At 37.0% G+C, this 25,531-nt stretch overlaps 1 protein-coding gene across 1 annotated transcript; it reads right to left on the bottom strand.

The window, feature by feature from the left end:
- Window positions 1–1,102: 1,102 nt before the first annotated feature.
- slc1a2a (solute carrier family 1 member 2a) lies at window positions 1,103–15,349 on the bottom strand. The gene is made up of 11 exons (XM_053493159.1): window positions 15,272–15,349; window positions 12,046–12,179; window positions 7,824–7,976; window positions 7,362–7,612; window positions 7,007–7,142; window positions 6,640–6,766; window positions 6,300–6,533; window positions 6,002–6,196; window positions 5,503–5,637; window positions 4,074–4,293; window positions 1,103–1,903 (listed from the first exon to the last, which is right to left on the bottom strand). Exons 2-11 carry the CDS (start codon window positions 12,173–12,175, stop codon window positions 1,832–1,834), a joined length of 1,653 nt encoding a protein of 550 aa, XP_053349134.1. The 5' UTR covers window positions 12,176–12,179; window positions 15,272–15,349; the 3' UTR covers window positions 1,103–1,831.
- Between the last annotated feature and the right edge of the window lie 10,182 nt (window positions 15,350–25,531).

Raw genomic sequence — 25,531 nt, 5'->3', positions numbered from 1 at the left:
AGATAAGTTAAACTATCCTGGCACTATAAGTAACAAAAAATGTTTAATGATTCCCAATCATTGGGAAAAAATGAAGAAATATTATGTACAATATATCCTTTAAATGACCAGTACATGTACAGTATCCTCTGTTGTTTTTTTTTTTTTTTTGCAATAATGGTCACTAATATGATAAATAAAAATGTATTTTAAAATAAAAAGAAGTATTACACCTTTACACCTAATAGCCACACCAGAAAAATAACTAATTCTATCAGACTTCTGACTAAATATTTTTTGTTCAGATTTAAATGCTATTTGTCTATGGTAAAGTAAACCAGAAACAAAAGCTCACTACCAGTCTTGTAAAACTGTACATTATTATATTTCAGGGTAATGTACGAAAACACAAAGTGCAAAGAGGCACTTTAATATAAACAGCAAAATATTAAACAGTTAAAAGTCATTACAGGTCATTACTGTAGAAATAAAGGGTGCATTTTCATGGAATCAGGGAGGATTCCATTTTCTCCATTAACATTTTTCTTTTTTTTCCGTCCCCCTATTTAAATACATCATTGACAGTGTGTGTGTGTGTGTGTGTGTGTGTGTGATGTGTAATGAGAGCCTTATATAACACTACTGCGGCAATGCGACAAAATCCATTCGGTTTAACTCTTTTCTTGAAATTTAGACATAGTTTACTTTGTGCGAGACTAGAGCAAGTGGTTTTGTAATTAACATTACTTATCTTCCTGTACAGTTTACAGTTGCTTTATTTACAACTTGGGATTTAATATAAATATGAAATTTTAATTAAATGTGTGCCTAAATGCTTGAGCCGCATACATAGTGCACAAACTTTAGAATTATGTCAGCATGCTGAATTGTTTGATTATGTCTCAATTATGCACACTGTAATTCATGGATCTGAATAAGTTGTCCTAATATAGTGACTCATTTCTTAACGTTTGATACTAGCTTTTGTTTCTGTTTTTGCAATGTAATTGCTTGCATGGAATTTGTTTTGGTCGTCAAAATAGGCCTTGAAGGCAAAATGCAGCCACTGGTTGGTGGTTGTAAATTTGGGGGAAAAGTTGGGGGAAGGTGGATTCCAGGAGGAGATGGTGGGGGGTTGGGATAGCTCTTACGGTAACAGGCTGATCTCGAGTGCTGCCACCAAGCCTTAATCCATCTAAGCCAAGTTATTGAGGGCAAATACAGTAATTGTATATTATGTATACTTTCATATCTTTTCACTAGCAGTGAGCCCTAGCATTTTTAGCTACATATTAATTTCTGATTAACAAAAACAAAAGAAATATTGAGGGTAGTAGATGGGGTCCTGCTTGCTCTTGGGCGGTCTTGGCCCCCGATGATAAGGAAATCATTTTCTAGACACACCATGGATGTTATTTTGAACAAAACATTTAAATTACCCCCTAAACCTGACCTGGAATTGAATCTTCACACACTGCCATAAATATAGAAAATAATGATTTTCCAATCACTGCCATTTGTTCATGGATTCATGTTTCCCCAATCGTTAGATTTCTAGTCAAAATTTAGGGATCATGGGGCCTTACTCAAGTTCCCAGCAATAAGCAGGTTTGGACCTTACTTGCTTCCTAACCGCAGAATGGTGGCCAAACTTTAATCCAAGTCAGCCAGTTAGAGAGGAGCTGATCATATATTGTATGTGTTAGTATAATACATGCAAATCGCTGTTTGATGCTTTTGGTAATTATCATAAATGTAAAGTCTGCATTCATTCAATTGTTTTTTTTCCCCCTGCCCAGAATAACAAGCTTGTAGGACTTGAGATAAGGCAAAGCTGGATCTTTGTGCTGTGTTATTCTTGTTTCCAAGGTTCCTCCTCAATAACAGAAAAGACAGCAGGGGAGCCATTTGGGGTCAAGTTGACCTGAAAGCAATTGTCATGGACAACTAACTGTTGGACCAAGGCACAATCAACAATTATAAAGTGTAGAGTTGACCTAAAAAAAATTGGCATTACATTTTATGATGTATGTGTGTGTTTTCAAGGAATTCATTGAACAAAGTAAGTGGTATAACATTGGCGAGAAAGAAATATTATATTATATCATATCTACAGTATATATCATATATTAACTATTGTAATGGCCCAAATGCAGATGTGGTCAGAAGTTAACATACATGAACATATATTGGGATTGGAATTATTTCTTTGAATTGGCATTTCCAACTTTAAAAGAAGAAAACACCAGAAGGTTTTAAATCATTTTGTGTTTTCTGAAATCATTATCCTCACAGCCAATGTAATATTAAAGCAACTTACAGCAACCTAAGTGGAACCAAACTGATTCACAGCATTAAAATGAATGAAAATAGCAAATAAAATATACAAAACACATAAAATTATTAAATACCAAAAGCCATTCATAATAAATGAGTTTTAAGCTTTAAACAAAGGCAGAACTGTAATATTGAGTATCTCGGGTGGAATGGTGTCCCAGAGTTTAGGACCGGCCACTGCAAAGGAGTCATCACCCCATTGCTTGCACCTCTCCCGAGGGGAAGTGCCAGGCCATTAATTGTTTTAAAAACAAACATCAAAACTGAATCCGGTACTGTACCAGAAGCCGGTGGAGGTAATACAGGTTTGGTGTGATGTCATCAAGTTTACAGAAATTAGTCAGCATGGTCAACAATAGGGTTGAGTTTCAAAAAGCCTAATGTTTGTCTGCTTTATCCATCCTACAACAGCTTAAATGTTGAGGTCATTGTCTTGTCAGATGTTTCCACCATGTAGATGACAATTTGAGGTTATGATGATGAATTGTGAGAGAGTTCTCCTTGTTCATTATTCCATCAACTTTCTATCACCGGCAGCAAAGCATCCCCAAAGCATGATGCGAATTTTGCCAAACTTAGCAGTTGGTAGACTATTCTTCAGGCTGAATTCTTACATTTACTCTTCAAAACATACATTTGGTCGAAACTTTTCTTCAAAGGTTTTCTTTTTACCCATGTGGTCAGCTTCCAGGGGCTTGTTTCCTTGGGTTTGTTTAGACAGCAATCTTTCAGTCCATGGTGATTTAAAACTTGATTTAATATAAACAGTGTAGACATTAGCATTCCAGCACCATTCCAGTTCATGGCAGGCCTGTGTCTTGGATGTTCCAGGGTTTTCCCTGACCATCTGAACCAATCATTTGAGATTGACAGTTTGGGTCTTCTTCCAGACCTTGGCAAAATAACTTATGATGAACATGATGAGTGTGGAATCTGGAGTCATGTAGGAATGCCTCGAAGAGACTTCCTGACTTGTGAAAACTACCTTCATCTATCTCAGATCTGCACTGAGCCCGTTAGATATTTTTTAACTGTATGTTGGTCAATCCAATGAGTTCTTTCAAACAAGCCCACTTTATGTTGGCACAGAGATGCTACCAGCTGCAGTCAATCATCAAAAATAACAGGAAGTTGAGATGGGCTTGGCAAAGACATTTTGGGACTTCACCGCTAATTAATCATCTATGTCTGTTGGTGTATTTTTAACCTTGTATTGATTTCTGAGAACCTCAACTGAATTAAAAACATGTGCTCAAAATTCTTAGGTTTTTCTTTCATTAAAGTAATCTATGTTGTATAACCGTACGACCAGTTCAAAGAAATCATTCAATACCCAATATAGTAACGCCATTAACATTCATGGTGAGTGTCTGTGAACATCAGACACCAACTCCAGCTCTAGGGTGCTGTTTTATAGTTAAAGATTCAGAGATATCTGACTACGAAAGATGATTCAAAAATGTAGGGAAAAAATCTGGTGCTTTGAAACACAACTTAATTAAAAAAAAATTTTGGGGGGATGATTGAAATGGCCAAAAATCAATTACAGCATTACTGCAACCTTTTCGAAATCATGTTTGATTGTGTTTGATTGTTTGTGATGAAATAACAATCTTTGTCATCTGCTATACTATAAAACAGATAGGTTTGAAGAAAAATAAAAAATAAACCAATGCCAGCTTGGTTTTGATTAACGTAATTTGCATCTTTTTCTAATACTACATGCAAGTTACTATATCAGTGAGAGTGTTATGTACCTTGCAGTCATCTATTAGCACTTGTGGGCAGGAGTTGTATGATGCATATACACCGTGGTTTGTGTTATTCTCATAAAAGGGTTGTGATTTGGTCATCTCAAAGTCATCTGTTCTGGTCTGCTGGGCATCAAACATGTTGAGCTCCTCCTTTGTGAGGTGGTATACGATGCCTGCTCCAAAAGAGTCTCCAATAACATTGACTGATGTTCGGAAGCGATCCCTGTTGAATCGGAACGAGACACAGATCCATGTTCCACAACTTAATTTATTGACATCCCATTTATCATTCAGAACTGTGTTATGTTTTTTTTTCTGTTAGCTCTTAACACACACACACACACACACACACACACACACACACACACACAGTCATGCACATGCTCATCTGTTATTATGATGCTCTATAAGCATGAAAATAATTTTTGAGTTTCACAAACATTAGCAAAGATGTAATGCTATGATGTAATGTAGTAGATTACTGAGTAATAAAATAGTAAAAAAAATTAAAATAAATAATAATAATAATAATAAAATGTAAAAAAAAAACTTGTCGCTACTGTAAGTACAATTTTTGTTTTAGGTTTGTAACATATTATTATTATTATTGAAAAAAATAATAATAAAGCATCACTTCATGCACTTCCCACCTTATCCTGGTGCACCATCATTCTGAAAAAGGGTCAATCTGAACTCATTAGACCACATGACCTTTTTGCATTGCTCCAAAGTCCAATCTCTATGCTCCCTAGCAAACTGAAGCCCTTTTCTGATTAGGTCCACTAACAAGTGGTTTTCTTATGATCACATTGCTGTTTAGTCCCAATCATGTGAGTTCATTTCCCATTGTCTATGTGTATGTGTGTGTGTATGGTGATGCTCTTCCAGTCATTTTTATATTTTCTTTGGTTGTTGCAGACCAATTATTTTAGATGACTTTTGGCCAGGCAGTGTATTTTTTTAATTAAATACATTAATACAGAGTAAAGATTTAATGAAAGGGACAAGTTCCTAGCCATAGCCAACATCCTCCCCTGGAAAAGCTTTTAATATACAGTAGCACTATATCATGTTTTGTGACCTCGAGAAAAAGACACAATTATTTTTTCAGGTTCCTCTGCTATGAGCTATGAGTTTTTTCTTAATTTCTCTGACTACGGAAACTACTATGAATTAAAAATGTACAGCTCTTACTTAAAAGTTATTTTGGGGGCCCCTGAGCTAGTAATTTGCTCACCTCTCATCACGCCCTTGTTTAAATGACTCAGGGGATATTGGCAACAGCAAAACTTAACACAGAGTATTAGTATCTTAAAAGTCACCGTGTCCTACAGAACTAACCCCCCAAGATTTATTTCTAATGACATTACTTTTGGTTTCGCATATTAATCACTTTCTAAGTTTTTTTTTTTTCTTGTTCAGAGTTACTCACAGAAGCCAGTCCACAGCAACCAGTAAGCTGATGTCTTGGGTGGGCAGTCCCACAGCTGTGAGGATGAGCAGCATGGTGACAAGGCCAGCGCTGGGTATACTAGCAGCTCCCACACTAGCCAGAGTAGCTGTCAGGCTTTAACACAGACACACACACATACACAAAAAACATCATTTTTCATAATCTTCATAATTAGACATAAGTTTCACCTTAACTTGGTGCAGTGGTTGAACATCTGTTAATGGTATGATTGAGACTGTTATGCAAATCTGTTTATGATGAAACTCAGTAGCAAGAACTACAGGGACAAGTCTTTATTTAGTCGATTCTATATTTACTGTGAGTCATGGCCAACTGCTGTATAATGGACAGTTCATTTATAGTACAGTACACTGCAAAAGTTTAATCCAAAACCAGTCACTATTTGTCAACCACACTTTAGATTAAATGGGAAAGTCACTTCAAATTTCTGTTACAAAGGCACAAATGCTTTCCGTACCTGACAGTAATGATTTGACCAGGATCAAGTTTTATTCCATTCATCTGTGCAATGAAAATGGCTGCAACTGCCTCATAAAGTGCTGTGCCATCCATGTTGATTGTCGCACCAACAGGAAGCACAAATCGAGTAACCCTTTTATCAATGCCCAAGTTTTCCTCCAGGCAACGGAACGTAACAGGCAGCGTACCAGCACTAAGATAGAGACACACATTATTAGGTAAAGCCTCCAACCCATATCTAGACGCTTTCTTTAATGGTGAATTAATAAAAAAGGAAGAACAGGAAAATGGCCTGCCTGGAGGCTGTTCCTAATGCAGTCACCCAAGCTTGAAATACTCCCATAAAAAATGTAAAAGGGTTTTTTCTAACAATGAGAAAATATATCAGTGGGAGGATGATTCCACCATGGATGATGAGACCCACAATGACTGTGAGCATGTACATCCCCAACTGCTTGGCCACCCCCTCCAGGTCATTAATAGATATGATCTTTCCACAGATCAGGCATGCAATTCCCACTGGGGAATACCTACAACAGGATAACAGTCATGTAAGACTGTATGGCAAAAAGTTTATTAAACATTTTAAATTGTTCTAGCTTGTTTTCACTAATCGAGCAAGTGTGATGTACTGACCACATAATCATGCCAACAAGCCGCATGACGATTTCATTGAGAACGTTAAAGAAGTCCATCATCAGCTTGGCTTTCTCCCCCATCTTTCCCATGCAGATTCCAAAAGCCACAAAGAAACCAATGAGCCCTAGCAAAATAAAGTATAGTGTTTATATACTACATTTAATATAAGAATCTAAAAACATAGAACTATGATTATTGACAGACCTAAAAAACTAATTTACCATCACCATAAACTATTAACAACAAATAATCCTTAGGTATATTAAAAGTACAAAGTATTGAGTATAATGCAATTTGAACCTATATGTGCATTTCCTTTAATCTATTTGTAATGTAATGTTCTGTAAATATACTGGATATGTACCTAACACATTCATGCCACTCTTGAATTGAAGAGATTTCTTCATAACATATTTTGTTGCCCACTTGGTGCTATTTCGTCCAAACCGATGTAGATGATGAGGTTTTTCGACCTCTACCTTACTTGTAACCGTCTGGATCTGTAAAGAAAGCATGAAAATTATTATTGTTGTTGTTGTTGTTGTTGTTGATGATGATGATGATGATAATGATGGTGGTTGTGTTGGTAATGTTGGTCATCCAGAGCTTAGACCTTGGATGTGACATTGCAGGGTATCATGCACACATTCACATCAGTGTAAGACATCTGCACAGATATAGGGAGAACATGAGAAGCTCATTATACAGTGTGGACCCACCTGCTGAAAGCAAGCCTGTACTAGGTTCTCTGGAAAGAGATTTCTGACAAGGTCAAAAAAGGCATCCAGTGAGGACACATCCTCATTCTTCTTGCCTTCTCCCAATTGTGTTTTTAGTTTGGGGTGGCCTGGATGGATAGCCAGCACCAGAAGCACCCCTAGCACTGCAGCAATGATGGTGGTGGACATGTAATACACCATGGCCCTGGTGCCGAGACGGCTGCTAGATTTGGCATCCAAACCTGCCAGACCTGCAAAGAATGAAGTCATTGGTTTGAACAATCTTTTAACAAGGATGTAAACAATCTTTTTACAAGAGGCAAAATACAGTTCTAAAAAAATGAACCCAATGCAGAATGTCAAGTACATGTCTGTATGTCTGTCCAGGCAGATTTTGTTAGCCAAAACTGGATAGACAGAATTATATGAAATTTTGCCAGTAGTAAGGTATTTGCACATTACCTGTGATTAAACTGGAGATGATCAGAGGCAAAATCACCATCTTCAACATTCTCATGAGAATATCACCGGGAAATGCAATGATCATGATAACATCTGGGTGAAGTGGAGACGAAAAACGCAAAAGGACACCAGCCACTGAGCCTACAATCACACCTGGACAAAACAGAACATCAGATACAGACAGGCATGTAAAGACAGGAATGTTGTATTTAAGAAAAATGTCCTCTATTTGCAAATGCTAAATTAATCTTTTCTTAACATGTGTGCCATGTCATCAGCAGCTTTAGTACGTTAAATCAAATAAATGTACAGTATGTATAAATATATGAATTGTATAATTTGCAAATAATATATTTACCTTCTTTTTATTGGTCCTTATTTAGTCACTTAGTTTATTGATTTTTGACAGTTCTTTAATGTTTACTGTGGTTTTATGGCTGGAGGCATTTTTATTGATCTCATAAAAAGAAACATGGCATGTTTGATGTGCACCTCTTGTAGAGCTATCAATACACTTTAAAACCTGGTGGGTTAAGTTTTCCCAAATCAGGTTTAAGGTGTTTAGGCTTAAATGAATATTCACTTTTAGTACATTTAACCAATAAACATTGGAAGTGACTAAACTATTGCAGTTACTTACATTCACTAAGTTTAATTTGAAGAATTAAGACTAATTCACTGCCAGATAAACAGTAACTGTTTTTCATGGTTGTTTTGTTTATTCCAGGCCCCCAGGACACCAGTCCATCACAGAGTACAATGCAAACACCCACACGAACATTCATGGGCCAATTTATCTTAGCCAATCTGCATAGATGTGTAATGTTTTTCAGAGGAAACTGCAGGACCTGGATATGACAGACAGACGTGTGGGGGCAATATGCAAAACTTCCCAGTCAAAACACACCGGCACCCAACTCTCAAACCCATGATCCTGGAAATCGGTGATAATAACTCAACCTGCTGAGCTGGTGGGCTGCCAAAATAAAACAACACTAAAATATATTTGATGCTACTTATTTTATTCAATAAGCAGCAATGGAGTAATAGTCATGCATTAAAGATAACTGTTTTTACCATGATAATCTCTTATTTAGATCAACAATGATATATATATATATATATATATATACAGTGGGACGAAAAAAGTATTTAGTCAATCACCAATTGTGCAAGTTCTCCCACTTAAAAAGTTAAGAGGCCTGTAATTTTCATCATAGGTATACCTCAACTATGAGAGATAAAAAAAATTAATAAATCCAGAAATTACATTGTAGAAGTTTTAAAGAATTTATTTGCAAATTATGGTGGAAAATAAGTATTTGGTCACCTACAAACAACCAAGATTTCTGGCTCTCCAGAGGCTCCTCAGTCCTCCACTCGCTACCTGTATTAATGGCATCTGTTATCAGTATAAAAGACACAACCTGTCCACAACCTCAAACTGTTTCACTCCAAACTCCACTATGGCCAAGACTAAAGAGCTGTCAAATGACACCAGAAACAAAATTGTAGACCTGCACCAGGCTGGGAAGACTGAATCTGCAATAGGTAAGGGGCTTGGTGTGAAGAAATCAACTGTGGGAGCAATTATTAGAAAATGGAAGGCATACAAGACCACTAATAATCTCCCTCGATCTGGGGCTCCCTGCAAGATCTCACCCTGTGGGGTCAAAATGATCACAAGAACTGTAAGCAAAAATCCCAGAACCACACGGGGGTACCTAAAAAAAACCTGCAGAGATCTGGGACCAAAGTAACAAAGGCTACCAGCAGTAACACACTGAATTTCATGTTTGGAGAAGAAAAAATGCTGAGTTGCATCCAAAGAACACCATACCTACTGCGAAGCATGGGGGTGGAAACATCATGCTTTGGGGCTGTTTTTCTGCAGAGGGACCAGGACGACTAAAGGAAAGAATTAATAGGGCCATTTATTATAAGATTTTGAGTAAAAAACCTCCTTCCATCAACAAGGGCATTGAAAATGTAACATGGCTGGGTCTTTCAGCATGACAATGAACACACTTCTTGGGCAACGAAGGAGTGGCTTCGTAAGAAGCATTTCAAGGTCCTGGAGTGGCCTAGCCAGTCTCCAGATCTCAACCCAATAAAAAAAACTTTGGAGGGAGTTGAAAGTCTGTGTTGCCCAGCGACAGCCCCAAAACATCACTGCTCTAGAGGAGATCTGCATGGAGGAATGGGCCAAAATACCAGCAACAGTGTGTGAAAACCTTGTGAAGACTTACAGAAAACGTTTGACCTCTGTCATTGCCAACAAAGGGTATATAACAAAGTACTGAGATGAAATTTTGTTATTGACCAAATACTCATTTTCCACCATAATTTGCAAATAAATTCCTATGTATACCTATGATGAAAATTATAGGCCTCTGTTATCTTTTTAAGTGGGAGAACTTGCACAATCGGTGGCTGATTTTATATATATATATATATATATATAATAAATGTGTGTGTGTATTGCTCTAAACTTTATTCACAGTTGCTAAAAAAACGATTTGAAGTTACCTGAAAGAGCAAAATTTTTGTTTTGTATGAGATATTTAAGAGATATGTTAAATGAAGAGATTTGGTCTACTGTATGTTTAAACTAATATTATTCCAGTAATTAAAGAATTCTGCGTTACTTTAAACAATATTTACTTTAGTTACCGGATTCTCAAAACTGTGTAAACATCCCTTCCGGATGAGTAAATATAACATTGAAACACACTTTATTAATGATTACTCATTACATTCGTTTCCAGTGTTAGGTTAACTGCATAGTACTGTAGGGTGTAAATTTGAATTGAAAGTGGAAATAGGCTGCCTGGCCTAAAAAGAAAAAGTTGCCTTTAGATTTGAGCACATGTACAATCTGGAGGTTAATTCATGTGTGAATGATTTCTTATGCTCCCAGAACCGCTATTCCACAATTTGAGTCCTGGAACATGGCCCTGCCTGAAAGAAAAAATCTTCATTGATGGTATAATTCAGTCATTCACTCCATTCAGGACATCAGCTGATTTAATTTTATTGCCGCATAACGTTGCTGAGCCTTGACCTGACCACTGCCTCCAGAGGTTTCTACAGTGGGCACTATGGATGATGGGTTCTTCAATGTTCGGCCTCACTGTAATATAATCTTTGCAACTAATAGACCCCAATATTGCTTAAAGTATTACATTTAGGATGTATTTGTCTTATACTTTCATGTTAAATATTTACGCAATGATTGAGACATTTTATGTAGTTAAAAAAAAAGGAATAAAAAATAATAATATTTAATTCGGTTAAAACAAAATAAGTGCACAAAAAAAACCCTGAAGTCTTGATAATTTCAAAAACATTCCTGAAAGGTGTTCTGATCAAACTGCAGTAGTTTGTTTAACAGTTGACCCTAAGTCTGGGTGACACCCTACAGAACAATCCATTCCACAGAAGTTGGGAGTTCCCTGAACAGTCAAATATTATAAATAGATTCCGCAAATGCATGATGATTACAGGTTGTTGCTTACACTTCTCTAGTACTTAGTGAGTATTAGTGAGTAATTCCCATATTATGTATAGTTATCAATCCATTTGCAACAATTATATGTTTAATATTTTTTACAGTAGACTACTCCTATACACAAAGATTATTTTTGAACAACAATATACATTGACGCGGCACGGTGGTGTAGTGGTTAGCACTGTCGCCTTGCACCTCCAGGGTCCAGGCTCGATTCCGTCTCTGTGTGCATGGAGTTTGCATGTTCACCCCGTGCTTGGTGGGTTTCCTTCGGGTACTCCGGTTTCCTCCCACAGTCCAAAGATATGCCAGCTAGGCTAATTGGCTTTACCAAATTGCCCATGGTGTGTGAGTGTGTGTATGTGTGTATGCCCTGTGATGGATTGGCACCCTGTCCAGGGTCTACCCTGCCTTGAGCCGTAAGCCTCCTGGGATAGGCTCCAGGTCCCCATAAAATAAATACAGGTTAAAGCGGTATAGAAGATGAGATGAGATGAATATACATTGATACCTTGATAAATATGTTTACTAGTGCATTTTTAGAGATCTCAAGTTAATCATGTTAATGTGGTGGTTTTATGATCCATAATGACAACAGCGGTTCTCCGGATTCTTACTCATAGCCATCTTACTCTGAGCCGCTACTGCACTAATTATTGTAGCGTTTATCAGTGTCTTTAACATTTCTCTGTCTGTGTCACAGTGTCTTACCAAGAATTGTGAGTGCCAGAAGCAAGTTCTTCATGAATTTATTACAGAGACCTCCACATACTGGGCCTGGAGGAGGAGCTGGGTCTTCAAAGGGACACTCATCCATTCGAACCTCAACTTGCTTCTCCATGCTCCTAGCAGTGACAGAAGAGATGGAAATACTGATGAATCACTGGTGAAATGTCTTTGATTTTTTTTTTTACTTACATGGACATCTACAATCAGGGCCATAAATTCTGGAACAAAAATGAGTTTTTTGGCCTTTGGCTCTTTACACCACCGCATTGAATTGTAAATTTAACACTCAACAAGGGAACAAAGTGAAGACTTTCGGCTTTAATTCAAGGCATTTGACGAAAGTGTGGCATGAACCATTTAGGAATTACAGCCATTTTCACACACACACACACACACACACACACACACACACACACACACACACACACACACACACACACACACACACACACACATTTTGGGGATGGCTCATACATAACATAACATTAATTGCTAACAAAATTACATAAGGTTTAAAATGTAATAAAAATAAATTAAAACGACATAAGGATTGCTTGGAATTGATCTGAAATCCATAGACATGTACAAATGCTGAATTTCCTCCCTTAAGATGTTATGCCAGGGCTTTACTGCAGCTGGCTTTAGCTTCTGTTTGATTGTGGATGAAGAGTACACACTATTGGGTTTATAGCATGGGGCTGAGTTGGCCAATAAAAAAAAAAATCCTATTTCTCTGTCTTGGGTAGCTTTCACTGTATGTTTTGGCTCATTATTACTCTGCAGTATGAAGCGGTACAGAATTTGGCCCAATTTGAGTAGTACAACCATATATACTTCAGAATCCATCCTGCTATTTTTATCAACAGTTTTTCAATAAACACCAGTGACCCTTTGACAGCCAGAAATGCTGATGCCATAACACTACTTCCAACATGCAGACATATGATGTAGTATGCTTCGGATCATGAGCTGTTCCATTCCCACTCCATACTTTTCTCTTCCCATCATTCTGCAACAAGTCAGTTTTGGTTTAATCACTTCAGAGAATCTGGAAGCTTAAGCTGGTCTTTCTGTTGTTTAGTGTTACCAGTGGTTTGCACCCTATTGTAAGGCGTATGTATTTATTTAATAGAGCCATCTTTTGACTGTAGACTTTTACAACAACAGAATTCTATTTCATCCACTTGAGTTGTCTTTAATGGACTTCCAGGCATTTTGATGTTGCTGATCTTGCCAGTTAATTCCTTCTTTTTAAGAATGTAACAAACTGTTGTATTAGCCACTCCTTATGTTTGTTCTCTCTCTCTTTGTTGAGCTATGTTAAGCTTTTTAGTTTCATTATTATTATAATTTCTTTTAATTTCCAATTCAATGTTGTTGTGGCCAAATGCCAAAAAAAGCATATTGGTTACAGAAGTTATTAATCTGACTGTATGATTTCAGGCTCCATATATTTTAGGATACCAGATTAAGCAACATTTAATTTATGAAAATTGTAATTGGTTATTTGTCATATTTTTATTGTGTTTTTAAAAGTGTTTTTATGGCTCATAGTGCCCAACAACTTATTAAGACACTTCTTAATGTTCTTTCTGGCTTTTATCGGTCTAGTTCCTCCATATTAATTGCAGAACTGGTGCCAATTTGTCACTGTCCTTGTGTTTATTACTTTATTAAACAAAAAGCACAGATCCTGACTTGAACCTTCGCCTTACAAATGAACATGACAAGGAACTCCAGAACACACAAGACACTGCAAGGGAAAAATGACTGTTGACATGTGACTGTTATCTGGTATCTTTCACCAGCCCTGGCATGTTGCACCAGTCCTACAGCTTTTCTACTGTTTACTAGATTTATAGATTGTATGCACTGACAAGAAAACTGGAGATGCATTCAGCCTTTTCTTTCTTTCTTTTTTTTTTCCTTTCCTTCTTTTAGAGCCTCATTTGGACTTAATAAAATTTTCTCTCTGGTAAACCTCCAAGGACGCTACTCTATAATACTTTAATATGTATCAGGAATTCCATGAAGAGTTGTCCTTCAAGATTTTCTTCTGCCAGCATCTTTATACGATGGTGTTGTAAGGCTACTTCTAAATCAGTTCAGGGGCATTCTCTCCTCAGTTTACCAGTCCACCGAAGGAATCTAAAGCCAAAGGTTGTTTTTTCTTCATGGAACAATTCAGCTATATGGCTTTAGCTTCCTGGGGGGACAGCTTACTGCTCAGGAACATGTTTCATGCTTCTTTGCTTCCATCTGCAGCCTATTCGTCACACTTTAACTAGATTGAGACATTGACACCATGCTGACAGCCTGTTACAAGGACATCCTGCTGGCAGCCTGGGGTCGACCTTCAAGGTACCCATATTCTTGTTATAGACCTGGTTCCCTTTTTTTCATTTTATCATGTGCCAGATGATTCGCTGTGGCGACCCCTTAAAAGGGATTAGCCGAAAGACAAAGAAGATGTGCAAGTGTGCAAGTATTCTGACCTGCTAGTGTTCAGGTTTCCTGAATCACTGTCGTATCAGTTTCCTGTACCAGCATCTCCTCCATCAAGACTCCCTTGTGGTTATGATCTCTCCACATAAAAAAAAAAAAGCTTTCGCCTTTACAATCTCTTCATTAGCAGATGTTGCCCCCTTACAAGACCTCCCATGTATGGCAATGCTGCTTTTCTTGTGCTGATCCCTTAATGCGTTTTTTTTTTTTGTTTTTGTTTGATAGGGGTTCATGCTTCCAGTACAGCACTGGTTTCTGCATGCCATTCTGCCCTGAGACACGGGGCCAGTAGATGTTCAGTCACAACTTGCCCTACTTTTGTTTTGGTTCTTTTGCCCTTGTCCTATAATTGGTTTGTTTACTTATTTCAGTCGAGTTCCTCTTAATTCAAGCAGTGCATTAGTACCTTCTTCTTTTCCTTCATTTCAAAATCTTATATGTAAAATCAAATCTCTCAAATGTTCATTCATTATCGCTGCTAAACTATTTTACTATATGTTTTCCACTCGTGGCCCTTTTAAATATTAGTAGTTCTCTCTCTCTCTCTTATTTTCCATGTTTGTGAATATACCTCTGCATTTGTATTACAATCCCTCCTGCATGTGGAAGCAACAGCAATATTTCTGCATCCTCTATAGTACATATTCATTAGCATCAAAAGTACAGTTATACCCCTCTTGCTTGCGAAGCTGTCAGCGCTAACCTTGCTAACCTCTTAGTGAGCAGAGATCCTTGATAATGCAGCGGCTTTCGGTGTCCTTTACTTTCAGGTCACGTCCCTTCAATCTGTCCACTAAGGGTAATCACATCACATGATGAAACAGTACAGTGCCACTTGGCTTTGATGTTGTCTGGGTTTAAGATTCTTAAAGTCACTTCTCCTCCATAACCTTGCCTGGTTATATAACTTCAGAGTGCTTATTAATTAGGTGCACGTGCATAAGAGCACTGCGGAGTAATCCAGATACCTTTGGCTCTCTTTTTCTCTAAAATGAATAGGGTGGTTTCATGAATCATTTATAATGTGAATCTCGATAGCAAACTCAATCTGCAAGACAGAAATATGGAATAAGTATATATCTTTATCAGCGTTACAAATCCAAAGCCATTTATTAGGTGCACACATACAGTATCATACAGACTATAGCCCATCTACTACAATACACAATGCACAAGGAAAAATGCTACCTGGATCTGTACACATATATGGTGAAATAATAAAATAGGTGTATCTTAATTAAGGTTCACGGTGGTTTAGTGGTTAGCACTGTCGCCTTGCACCTCCTGTGCATGGAGTTTGCATGTTCTCTCTGTGTTTGGTGGGTTTTCTCCGGGTTCTCCAGTTTCTTCCTACAGTTCGAAGACGTGCAGGTTAGGCTAATTCAGCGTTACCAAATTGCTCTTGGTGTGTGACTGCGTACCACGATCATAAACTACGGGAATAAATACAATGGTCACCATTGGTCTCCACCATCTCTAGTTGGACTCAGAGATTCCTAGATGGATGGATTTCTAATGAGTGTAGCTGCATGAAAGGTATAGGTAATAAACTCTTACCCATCCATAGCAATCATTTAAAGCCTCATCGAACTTTGTGTGAATGTGTTGTAAAGCAGAAGTAGTTAGCACCCAGGCAAAACAGGATTTAGGAAAGCCAAGGCAGTCTGATACAGACTGCTCCAGGCTTAATAAGATGTAAGTCTGTTAAGAGGTTTATTTTTGCCATCAATAATTGTGTTGCACAACAGTACGGACTGCCCAAGAGAGTCAAGGTGCACAGGCAGTGTAAGGGATTAGGCACTGAAAGGCAGTTTTTTATTTGCACACAGACATAAAGCTTTAAGTCACTTCGAGCAGTCTATATTTATCCTGGAATAACCTTTGTCTTGCTATCAAAAAGTTGAACAGAACAGTTCTGGACAGTGACAATCAGAAATCAATATGTTTAAACAAACCGAATGTCCCACACAAAGTGACTCATTGTAAACAGCTAACAATAGGATCCGATTTGGTTGTGCAGTTTGCAAACACGAACGGTATATATTTCTCCAAAATGCAGAAGAGCAAGCCAATCTAGTCGACCAGCAACCCAGACGAAAAATAAACATTTTAGAGGCAGTAATGGCAACGCGTTTGTACTGTGGAATAAAAGTGACCCAAGAGCAAACACTGCGAAAGCATGATCTTATCAAGGTTTGAAGGACCGCATTCTTACAGAACCATCTGGATGACTTAGTCGCTGACATTTCACAGTGGTGCATGGGCCAGATAAAGGGATATACATTTTTTCAGCATTGACATCTAACTCAGTTTCTATATAGATCTTTGCATCAGCTTAAAATTTTATTATTTACAACACAATCTTTTGAAACATGCAAAAATTTTACAAATGCAAAAATTTCCACTTTACCTGTTAGGATGTTGCAATCAAACGAAGTGTCTGTGCAGTAGACAATTATGCAACCATAGGCTGCAACAAAGACTATAAAAAAAAAACAATGACAAGATCACAGGTTGCCCATCAGGAGATCCATTTCTGTTCCCTAGAAATCTGACAATGATATCCTGCACCTGTTGTGAATCGTATTTCAGCCTGCAGCTGGCAATTCAGAACTTTTTTAAATTCAGATTTTAATCACCATTCATGACCACCCAAACAATCTGAATCACCCATCGATGAAGGTAAAATGACCAAGCAGCTTCTGAATAGGATGGAGGGGGAGGAGCCATGAACACAGATTAGGAGTAAGTAACAAGTGAAATCCTTCAGACTGTATCCTGGTCGCACATGCCTATAGTGAACAACATTAAAGAGCAACACATTTTCCATCTTCAAGTTTTTTTTTTTGTGCAAAAAGACTGTATGGAAAAGCTTCCAAATAGTTTAAACCTGCACAGAAAATATAATGTCATGTGCTTTATTAACGAGGAACTCAAACAGGGATGAACCTCTTAGCTGCAGTAAAACATTTGAAATGTGCAAACATTTTAAATAAGGCTGTAAATTATGATCCTGACTAAGGTGTCCTGGAAGACTTATACTGCCCACTGCACCACTTACACATTACTGGAACTCAGGTAGGAGTTATTGCTACACACACTATACAGTCCTGATTTTGCTTCAAGCCATTTTCACATGTATAGGTTATTAAAGGAGTTCCTGGGAGGCCATCGTTTTAAATGTGAAGCAGGCAGTCTGATCATGGCTCCAGGGTGCTGAGAAAACTTCCTACCTTGATGGTATTCAAGCCCTAGTAAAGCGCTGGATTAAGTGCATTAGTGTAGCAGGGGATTATAAAAAGTAACTAGACAGGTACATTTTCTAAAGAAAATGTGAGTGGTGCTTGCCATGGCAAAACCCGAGCCTCTGGGCCTTTTATAATGACCGTCTATGGGATCAGTTGCTAAGGTGCTTTAAAGTGGTTGCTAGGGTGTGGCTTGACAGCTTCACAATGATCCTAAGAGACTGATTGGTTGACTGAGTAGAATGAGCACACCCCTAAACCTCTATGACAATAAGATCCACAGTTACTTTGAAACTTAGTTTCAAAGTTCCTATGGAAGCTACCGTAGCAGGGAATGCAGCTTTGAGCACTTCCTGTCTCAATGGTGAGTACCTTCCCCATAATATGTCAATGGAGCAAATTTGGGGCCCTGTTACACCCCAGGGGTACAACTTATACCCTCTTGCGCGGTATGTTCTGACACAGCTCACACGCCTCTTTAAATGTGGTAAAATTTATATTTCTACAAAATACTTGTAGAATCCGTCAAATTGGTCTCAATGTTAAGTCTAAGGGTTTTTTTTGGGGCGGTAAATTGACCTCTATGGGATACACTCTTGCATGGGTCTATGACAAATTTCATGGGTAGGGGACTAGTTATGTGCCAAAGTTTGTACGAAAAAAGAATTTAAACAAAGAAAAAAAGAAAGAAAGATAATATATTCATTAAAAATTATTTATTGTTTGTTTCTTTATATACAGTTAGCATCCAAGTATCTCTCCTAGTTATTGATCATTCAAATGGGTATTGCTAGTATGGCTGAAGTTGTTATGTGGTTGTTTATGAGTGGTAAATTGACCTCTACGGGACACACTCTTTCATGGGCCTACAACAAATTTCATGTGTACGGGATTAGATATGCGCCAAAGTTGCGCCAAAGCTGGATAATGTGACAGCTTTACACTCTCATGGTATTCTCTCATTCGCCTTTATGGTTGAATTGTGGTAAAGAAACCATTACTTCAAAAGAACAACAAGCAGAAGAGACTTGCTTGGGCCAACACGAAGAATGGACAATACAGTAGATTAGTCTAATTAGCCCAAATTTAAGATTTTTGGTTCTAACCGCTATGTATTTGTTAGACATAGAGAGGGTTGACAGACGCTTCCTGAATATGTTGTTTCCACTGTAAATAATGAAGGAGGAGGTGTAATATTGCTTTGCTAGTGACACTGTTGGTGACTTAGTCAAAATTGAGGTCACAGTTAACCAGCATGGCTATCACAGCATTTGTCAGTGACATGCAATCCCATCCGGATTGGACCTTGTACATACATCATTTGTTCCCCAACAGGACAGTAACCCCAAACACAACTCTGGGTTATATAAGAGCTATTTCTCCATTAAGAGGAGTGCTGTATCAGATGACCGGACCTCCACAATCACCCGATCAAAATCTAGTTGAGATGATTTTGGATAACTTGGACCGGAGAGTGAAAGAAAAGCAGCCTACAAGCACTCAGTACGTCTGGGAACTCCTTCAAGATTATAGAAAAACCATTCCAGTTGACTAGCTCATGAGGTGGACTGAGAGGATGCCAAGTGTGTGCAAAGCTGTCATTAAAGCAAAAGGTGGCTACTTTACAGGATGAAAAATATCATCCCTACATTATTCTATTATTATACCGTATAATTCAATATTTGTTCTGTCATAATTTCAATGTATTAAATTTTAAAATAAAGAAAAGAACATTCATTTAAAAAGTGTGTCCAAATTATTGGCGTACTGTACAGTATATTAGATAAATTCTATTTATAATAGCTAGTGCACATAAGGCATCTATATATTTATTCATTGTTTTGTATAAATATGCCAGGTATGCCCTTTTGGCGTTTATGCAAAACTAACTGGATTGGCTTTGTACTTGTACTTTGCACAATAAAACTAAATCTAATTAAATCTAAAATCTAATAAAATTAATGATTATTTTGGCCTTTTAATGAACATCAATACAGGACAATTGCTCTGCAAAACATGCAGTCTGACACCAAATGCCACTGCTTTAATGATGTCCACAAAATGTATGAAATAAGCTGCACTTTAATTATGTTATGTTAATTATCTACAGCAAGTCATTTGGAACTGGAAAATATTTCTAGGATATTTATAGAGAGGGGATCAAACCCCAAATCTGTCCCCAACGACGCCAGAACTGTAGAAACAGCTGACACAAATTCAGGATCCTTTCCCAGGTCTGATGATAAACAAATGATTCATGTTCTGACAAATTATGCTAATTATTTATCCAGGATTAAAGACTATGCCTGTCAGGTCTAACAGGTGCTACACATATGCAAGGGATTAAACATGATGGGATGTGCTATTGCAGGGAAATAATCAATGACATGGTGGTGTGAAGCTATCATTCAGATATTTATTCATTTCCTATAGCATAAATTCCAGCAAATGAGCCGTTACCATAGAAACCAGAACATATTATCATATTACATGACATTATTTTGATTTGCCTTGCAGCTGGAATGACTTTCCAATCCATTCATTTGTAGAACATTAATAAACACTAATCAGACTCAAGTGTTTAACAGTGCAAAACAAATGTCCAGGCGCAGTTTTAATGAATTTCATATCTGAAATTTATAATCAGACATTTATAACAACTAACATTTTCTTACTGTACTGAATGCTTCACTCTCATACAGCAACCAGAGCAGTGTGAGTCAGGGGGAGGGTGTTCAGAGACTTTGTATTGGATGTGCTGCCCACTTTCCTTATCCAATTCTTACCCAAACTCTTTGCACACATCCACCTGACTTCAGCCATGATTAGCAGGCGTGTGTCTATAATTAACTAATCTGGCCTAAAGATTTGCTAATCCAGCACACTCACGCTGAGTTGAGAGTACACTTGTGGGAAAACACTGCATGCAGGCAGATAGAAAAAAAAAATTAAATTACATTGTCAGTCTGCCATGGAATGCAAGAGCACTTCCTTTTAATTAACTCAGCATAGGTCAAGTGTAATTCCCAGTGAACTTAGTTTATTTCTGTTCTTTAAGTTTTCAGCAGTACTCGAAGCAATTATGTATGCAAATATTTAATTAGGACGCAAAAGCTTCTGAGTACTCTTTAAAAAAAAAAATAGTTTTAGCTTTATTCTTCAGACCCGGAGGAAGTAAAAGAACATATTCTTAAATACAAATGTTGTGCAGTGCAGGCTTACTTGATGTGCACAGCACTTGCAATCAGTGACCATGCTTATGATGCAACAACACAGACTTTTAAGAAATACAGTGATGCCTTAAAATGGCGAGATGTTTCCTTTCCTTTCCCATACATGCTTTTTTGAACATCCCATTCCAGATTTAGTCCACCACTTTGATGTTACAATTACTGCTGTAGGGATTTGCGCATTCAACCACAAGAGCATTAGTGAAGTCAGGAACTGATTTTGGATAAGTGGGCCTGGGGTGAAGTCAGCCTTCCTATTCATACTGTATGTTTTCAATAGGGTTGGGGTCAGGGCTCTTTGCAGGTTCTTCCCCAAACTATGTTTCTTTAAACTTTGCTTTGTGCACAGTGGCGTTGTCATGTTGGAACAGATTTGGTCTAGGCTGGTTAATGCTATGGTATATCAGTTGTCATTTTATACAATCTTTGTTAAAAACTTTACCTTTGTGAAAACATGCCCTTATGTTGGTGTGATAGTCATGTGTGCACATAATTTTAATTTTAGGTATATATAGCGTAGGTTTTATACAGCACTGATGCTGATGAATGCATATATTAGTTTCTTTTCCTTTTGATAGAGATCAGCAGCTTCAGAATAAGCCAGTTAAGGCTCAACCGTAGACCCTTACAGCAAAATATCAATACTCTCTTATTACAAGAATTTAATAAGATACATCTCTAAATATAACTTTACAGAATACAGATTTATCTTATGATCACCCTATATTCACCAAATGACATTGTGTAATAGTGTATAATTATATTTAGGAGTGAATTCATTTTATAAACTTTTATTCATTTGGTAATAAAGATTTATCCCCAAATAAGTAATATGAACAATGTTTACTGTATATTACCACCCTGAAGTGACAGAAATTAGATTTTTTTTAGCCTATTGTTAAACAGATCTGATTTTTTTAGGGCTGTTTAAATCTACAAATCTGATGTTTTTCAGATAGGATCTGAATTACTTTTTTATGTGATCTTAGATTGAATTCATAATTTCAGGTCAGAATTCATGTGACTTTTTGTCTCTGGCTCATCAGTCAGCACCACCAGAGCAGGATTTCCTAGCAACACTAGAAGTATCTGCTAAAACGGGTAAAGCAAGGTGTTTGGCTTTCTTTCTTCTAATGGACCTTACAATTATAAATTCAGCCGACTAACTGCTTGCCGTCCTCCAGAGCAAAATCCCTAGCATATTTTTGCTGAAATCACATCCAATGTTTGTAATGAATGAGTTGTCACACAAAAAATTATGACATGTTTTATCCCAGCTGGAGTGAGCAAAGACATATCGATGTGTGAATGCGTCAGATAAAAGTCACTTATGAAAAGTAAAATGTCACAACATGCAAATCTGATCTTGTTAAAAAAAATTAACAATTTGGCTTGTAATGTGAATGTAGCATAAGAACCAATAAAATTATTATTATTTTTTTTTTTTTTACGTAATCAGTCAAATTGACTAATGTCTATAGCTATTCAATAATATAAAAAAAATAATAATAATACTTTCCACTACTGTAAATAAATGTAATCCATCATGTAGTTTTACAAATCAGTTGGGTTCTCTGGACTCCAAATTGACAGCAATGCACCCAAACCAATAATTGTTTTTGAATATTTTACTCTACAGAAACTTACACTCATTTGTGGTGGTTAAACAAAACAGTCACTAGACAACAGAAATGTCATTTTTTTCCCACATTCACATTTAAACATGACGCTGCATGCATGCCTCATCTCCAGTGAAATAAAAGAGAACATTTGCATGCCGAAACATATATATATATTCCATGACTCAGCAGTACCTGCCTTTCACGTGTGCTAACTTTCTCCAACAGTTTTTCTTGCTTTGCAGCTTTTATATTCAAATATACATAGACATGCTAGTGATCATTTGCATACACACCTAATCTTTTATGGTGCCTATTTACAGAAAAACAGAATTATAAGAAATAACAGCATCATCAGCCGTTCATCTTCACAGACTTAAAGTCATTATACAGAATAATTATTTCGAGAGCAAATTTGGTGTATGCAACACCTGACTAAATTATTTTATTCAATAGAAATACAAGTAGAGGGAGGGTGTAAAAAAGTTCAATTATGTTTTGGTTTAAACTTGTGCTCTTTTGACCAATTTATTCATGCAGATTTCAAAGCTTTAATCATTGGGTCTGACATTAATTGTTAATGATCTGAGCTAAAAAAAAAAAAAAAAAAAAAAAATTATTGTGTTTTTACTCAAAAAACATCAAATTTAAAAAGGGGTTACTACGTTTTAAACAAGACTGCATTTACTTCATCAGTATTCTTGTTGAGTTCAGTCAAATTGTCCAAATCAGAAGTGTAGTCTGAATTATTTGTTGGCCCAAATGATCTGCTGCTGAGGAGGAAAGAAAATCCGCTTGTACTTGCTTTAGATTGATCATAGGCCTTGCCAAGCTTTCTCTCTCTCTCTCTCTCTCTCTCTCTATATATATATATATATATATATATATATATATATATATATATATATATATATATATATATACAGTGAGGTCAATAAGTATTTGATCACCCTGTGATTTTGCAAATTCTCTTACTTAGAAATCATGGAGGGGTCTACAATTTTCAGCATTGGTGCATTTCCACTGTGAGAGACAGATTTTTTTTTTTACAATTTCTTTGTGAATTACTGTGTCAAATAAGTATTTGATTACTTGCTTATCAGCCAGATTTCTGACCCTCAAAAACCAGTTACTTTGCTTTTAAATAGTCCATATGCTTCTCACAGAAACACTCCTTGGTTTTCATGGCTGTGTGCTTTGGGTCATTGTCATGTTGGAAGACCCAGCCATGACCCATCTTTAATGCTCTGACTGAGGAAGGAGGTTTTTGCCTAATATTTTACAATACATAGCCCCGTTCATCCTCTTCTTAATACAGTGCATCATTCTCCTTCCTCCAAACACGGCAAAGGGAGTTAAGACCAAAAAGTTCTACAGTACTTTGGTCTCATCTAACCACAGGACTTTCTCCCATAACTCCTCTGGATCATCCAGTTCGTTCCTGGCAAACTTTAGATGGGCCTGAACATCGGCTGACTTACGCAGGAGAAACTTCTGTGCGATGCAAGATTTTAAACCATGACGTCTTATTGTATTGTATAGTACTGATAGTAGCCTTGGAAACGATGGTCCCAGCTCTCTTCACAGCATTGACCAGCTCCTTCCGTGTAGTTCTGGGCTGATTCTTCACCATTCTTAGCATCATCGATACCCCATGTATCTACTTAGACTTTGGCTGATTGTGGGGTGCACAGGTGTCTTTATGACAGCTAACGACCTCAAACAGGTGCTACTAATTTAGAATCATGAGCAGAGTTAAGCCTGCCTATTTAAAAGCAAAATAATCAGAAATCTGGCTGATAAGCAAGTGATCAAATACTTATTTGACACAGTAATTCACAAATAAATTGTTGAAAACAATCATATCATACAATGTGATTTCCGGATTTTTTTTTTTAGATTCTGTCTCTCACACACATTTATTTTTTACAGATTTTTATGATTTAAAATGTACACCAGTCTAATGGTCTGAAATGGAATACAGGAAACATTGAAATAAAACATGGGATAACATACAGTAAAAGCACTGGAGCATCCACCAGAAGACATACTGTACAGTACAATAAGCTAATGGACCTCTGCCAAACACAAGATTGGTTTTCTAATTCAGTACAGTACATCAGGAACCTGTGATGTGACCTAAGGAACAGGATTAGAAGGAAATACTACTGAATACTGAAACTGTAGGTGTTGAAAGCAGTGAAATATGAGTGCTATAAAATATATAATAATTAATGGGCTTAATCACAACTAGTTTGACAAGACAGAGAATCCTATGAAGATAACTGGCTTGCATTGGTACCCTTAAGATTTACGACTGTTCAAAGGAACTTATGTGTCATATCATTTGACAATGAAATATATATATATGTTTTTTTAATTCGAATGAACTGAACAGCTGGCAGGTCGCTCAGCAAGTTTAATACAAGTTAGACAAACAAGTTTATTTTAACTCTCATGTTGTGTTCTGGTCAAATTTGATAAATTAACAAGTTTCCTCTCTAACATTAACCTTTTCCATTTTTCCTAAAGTTCAATGACTTTGGTCACACAAGGCATTTAAACACGCAAAATAAATGAGAAATATTTTTAAAATATCTTTTACTTTTTTTTTTTTTTTGGAACTAATATACACTCTTGGTGTTCCCGGTCAAAAATGACCGGCAATGGAAAATGAATAGGTAAGACTACAATTAGAGTATAATTATAATTAATTATAAATTATAATTATAATTAATTACTCAAAGTACTTGTAAAAATTGTAATGAGTTCAAACACATATCTACCCACCTTTCCCACACCTAAACATGCCTCTAAACAGGCGTCTTTGAGCAGACACACACACACACACACACACACACACACACAC

This window comes from Clarias gariepinus, chromosome 3, assembly GCF_024256425.1.
Source record: "Clarias gariepinus isolate MV-2021 ecotype Netherlands chromosome 3, CGAR_prim_01v2, whole genome shotgun sequence".
Lineage (NCBI taxonomy): Eukaryota > Metazoa > Chordata > Actinopteri > Siluriformes > Clariidae > Clarias > Clarias gariepinus.
This window is presented reverse-complemented; position numbering and strand designations above follow the sequence as displayed.